This window comes from Oncorhynchus kisutch, unplaced genomic scaffold (genome assembly GCF_002021735.2).
Source record: "Oncorhynchus kisutch isolate 150728-3 unplaced genomic scaffold, Okis_V2 scaffold3965, whole genome shotgun sequence".
Taxonomy (NCBI): domain Eukaryota; kingdom Metazoa; phylum Chordata; class Actinopteri; order Salmoniformes; family Salmonidae; genus Oncorhynchus; species Oncorhynchus kisutch.
In genome coordinates this window covers 50,001-52,500 of record NW_022265910.1, presented here as the reverse complement: position 1 = coordinate 52,500, position 2,500 = coordinate 50,001, and the positions used below count along the sequence as shown (strand labels likewise).

At 47.5% G+C, this 2,500-nt stretch overlaps 1 protein-coding gene across 1 annotated transcript in view; it reads right to left on the bottom strand.

Annotated features, from left to right (window-relative positions):
• LOC116372533 (uncharacterized) overlaps nucleotides 1–2,500 on the bottom strand; it is a 135,289-nt gene that overhangs the window by 109,632 nt on the left and 23,157 nt on the right. The window contains 2 exon segments of the mRNA XM_031821357.1: nucleotides 361–429; nucleotides 2,479–2,500. The exon segment at nucleotides 2,479–2,500 is cut by the window's right edge and continues 260 nt beyond it. Of these exon segments, the coding sequence (XP_031677217.1) occupies nucleotides 361–429; nucleotides 2,479–2,500 (91 nt within the window).

Genomic DNA, 2,500 nt, shown 5'->3' with positions numbered 1-2,500 from the left:
GTTAGACATGGGAACTCACCTCGTTGTAAAGTATGTTAGAATTGGGAACACACCTCGTTGTAAAGTATGTTAGACACGGGGAACTCACCTCGTTGTATAGAATGTTAGACATGGGGACTCACCTCGTTGTAAAGTATGTAAGACATGGGGACTCACCTCGTTGTAAAGTATGTTAGACATGGGGACTCACCTCGTTGTAAAGTATGTAAGACACGGGAACTCACCTTGTTGTAAAGTATGTAAGACACAGGAACTCACCTCATTCTAAAGTATGTTAGACATGGGAACTCACCTCGTTGTAAAGTATGTAAGACATGGGGACTCACCTCGTTGTAAAGTATGTAAGACATGGGAACCCACCTCGTTGGCGATATACGACAGGTTCCTTCCCATCGATAAGGTCCTGGAGATTCGTGGAGGCGTACATAACTGGGAAAAGAAGGACACTAATGTCAGCTAATTAGACCTGCTGAAACAACAGGAGAGGAGAACACTAATGTCAGCTGATTAGACCTGCTGAAACAACAGGAGAGGAGAACAACAGGAGAGGAGAATAGTAATGTCAGCTAATTAGACCTGCTGAAACAACAGGAGAGGAGAACACTAATGTCAGCTGATTAGACCTGCTGAAACAACAGGAGAGGAGAACAACAGGAGAGGAGAACAGTAATGTCAGCTAATTAGACCTGCTGAAACAACAGGAGAGGAGAACAACAGGAGAGGAGAACAGTAATGTCAGCTGATCTCGGATCAATTGCCCCTTTCAGATCCTGATGAATCAGACGACATGAACGGGGGGGGGGGGGGGGACTGATCCTAGATCAGCACTCGTACTGTAACACTTCAAGAAAACGCAACCTGGTGTCACAGTGGTGGGATTGGACAAAAAATGTGAGGTGAAAAGGTACCTCTTTGCCCGTATCCACAAAGCATCTCAGAGTATAATAGCTGATCTACGATCTGTCCATAAAATCAAATCAAACTGTATTTGTCACACGCACCAAATACAACAATTATAGACCTTACCGTGAAATGCTTTACTTACAAGCCCTTAACCAACAGTGCAGTTCAAGAAGAGTTAAGAAAATAATTACCAAGTTGACTAAAATACCGAGTACCGAGTCAGTGTGGAGGCTATATACAGGGGGAACCAGTACCGAGTCAGGGTGGAGGTTATATACAGGGGGCACCAGTACCGAGTCAGAGTGGAGGTTATATACAGGGGGCACCAGTACCGAGTCAGTGTGGAGGTTATATACAGGGGGCACCAGTACCGAGTCAGAGTGGAGGTTATATACACGGGGAACCAGTACCGAGTCAGTGTGGAGGTTATATACAGGGGGTACCAGTTACCGAGTCAGTGTGGAGGTTATATACAGGGGGTACCAGTACCGAGTCAGTGTGGAGGTTATATACAGGGGGTACCAGTACCGAGTCAATGTGGAGGCTATATACAGGGGGCACCAGTACCGAGTCAGAGTGGAGGTTATATACAGGGGGTACCAGTACCGAGTCAGTGTGGAGGCTATATACAGGGGGCACCAGTACCGAGTCAGTGTGGAGGTTATATACAGGGGCACCAGTACCGAGTCAGTGTGGAGGCTATATACAGGGGGAACCAGTACCGAGTCAGTGTGGAGGTTATATACAGGGGGCACCAGTACAGAGTCAGTGTGGAGGTTATATACAGGGGGCACCAGTACCGAGTCAGAGTGGAGGTTATATACAGGGGGCACCAGTACCGAGTCAGTGTGGAGGTTATATACAGGGGGCACCAGTACCGAGTCAGTGTGGAGGTTATATACAGGGGGTACCAGTACCGAGTCAGTGTGGAGGTTATATACAGGGGGTACCAGTACCGAGTCAGTGTGGAGGTTATATACAGGGGGTACCAGTACCGAGTCAGTGTGGAGGTTATATACAGGGGGTACCAGTACCGAGTCAATGTGGAGGTTATATACAGGGGGTACCAGTACCGAGTCAGTGTGGAGATTATATACAGGGGGTACCAGTACCGAGTCAGTGTGGAGGTTATATACAGGGGGTACCAGTACCAAGTCAGTGTGGAGGCTATATACAGGGGGTACCAGTACCGAGTCAGTGTGGAGGTTATATACAGGGGGTACCAGTACTGAGTCAGTGTGGAGGTTATATACAGGGGGTACCAGTACCGAGTCAGTGTGGAGGTTATTTACAGGGGGTACCTGTACCGAGTCAGTGTGGAGGTTATATACAGGGGGTACCAGTACCGAGTCAGTGTGGAGGTTATATACAGGGGGTACCAGTACTGAGTCATTGTGGAGGTTATATACAGGGGGACCAGTACCGAGTCAGTGTGGAGGCTATATACAGGGGGCACCAATACCGAGTCAGTGTGCGAGAGTACAGGTATCTTATTCATTATGAACTAAAAAGCAAAAAACTGATCCTAGATCAGCACTAGACCAGAATAGGATATGATATAACCCACACCCTTACCTGAGTCATACACTGTATCTTA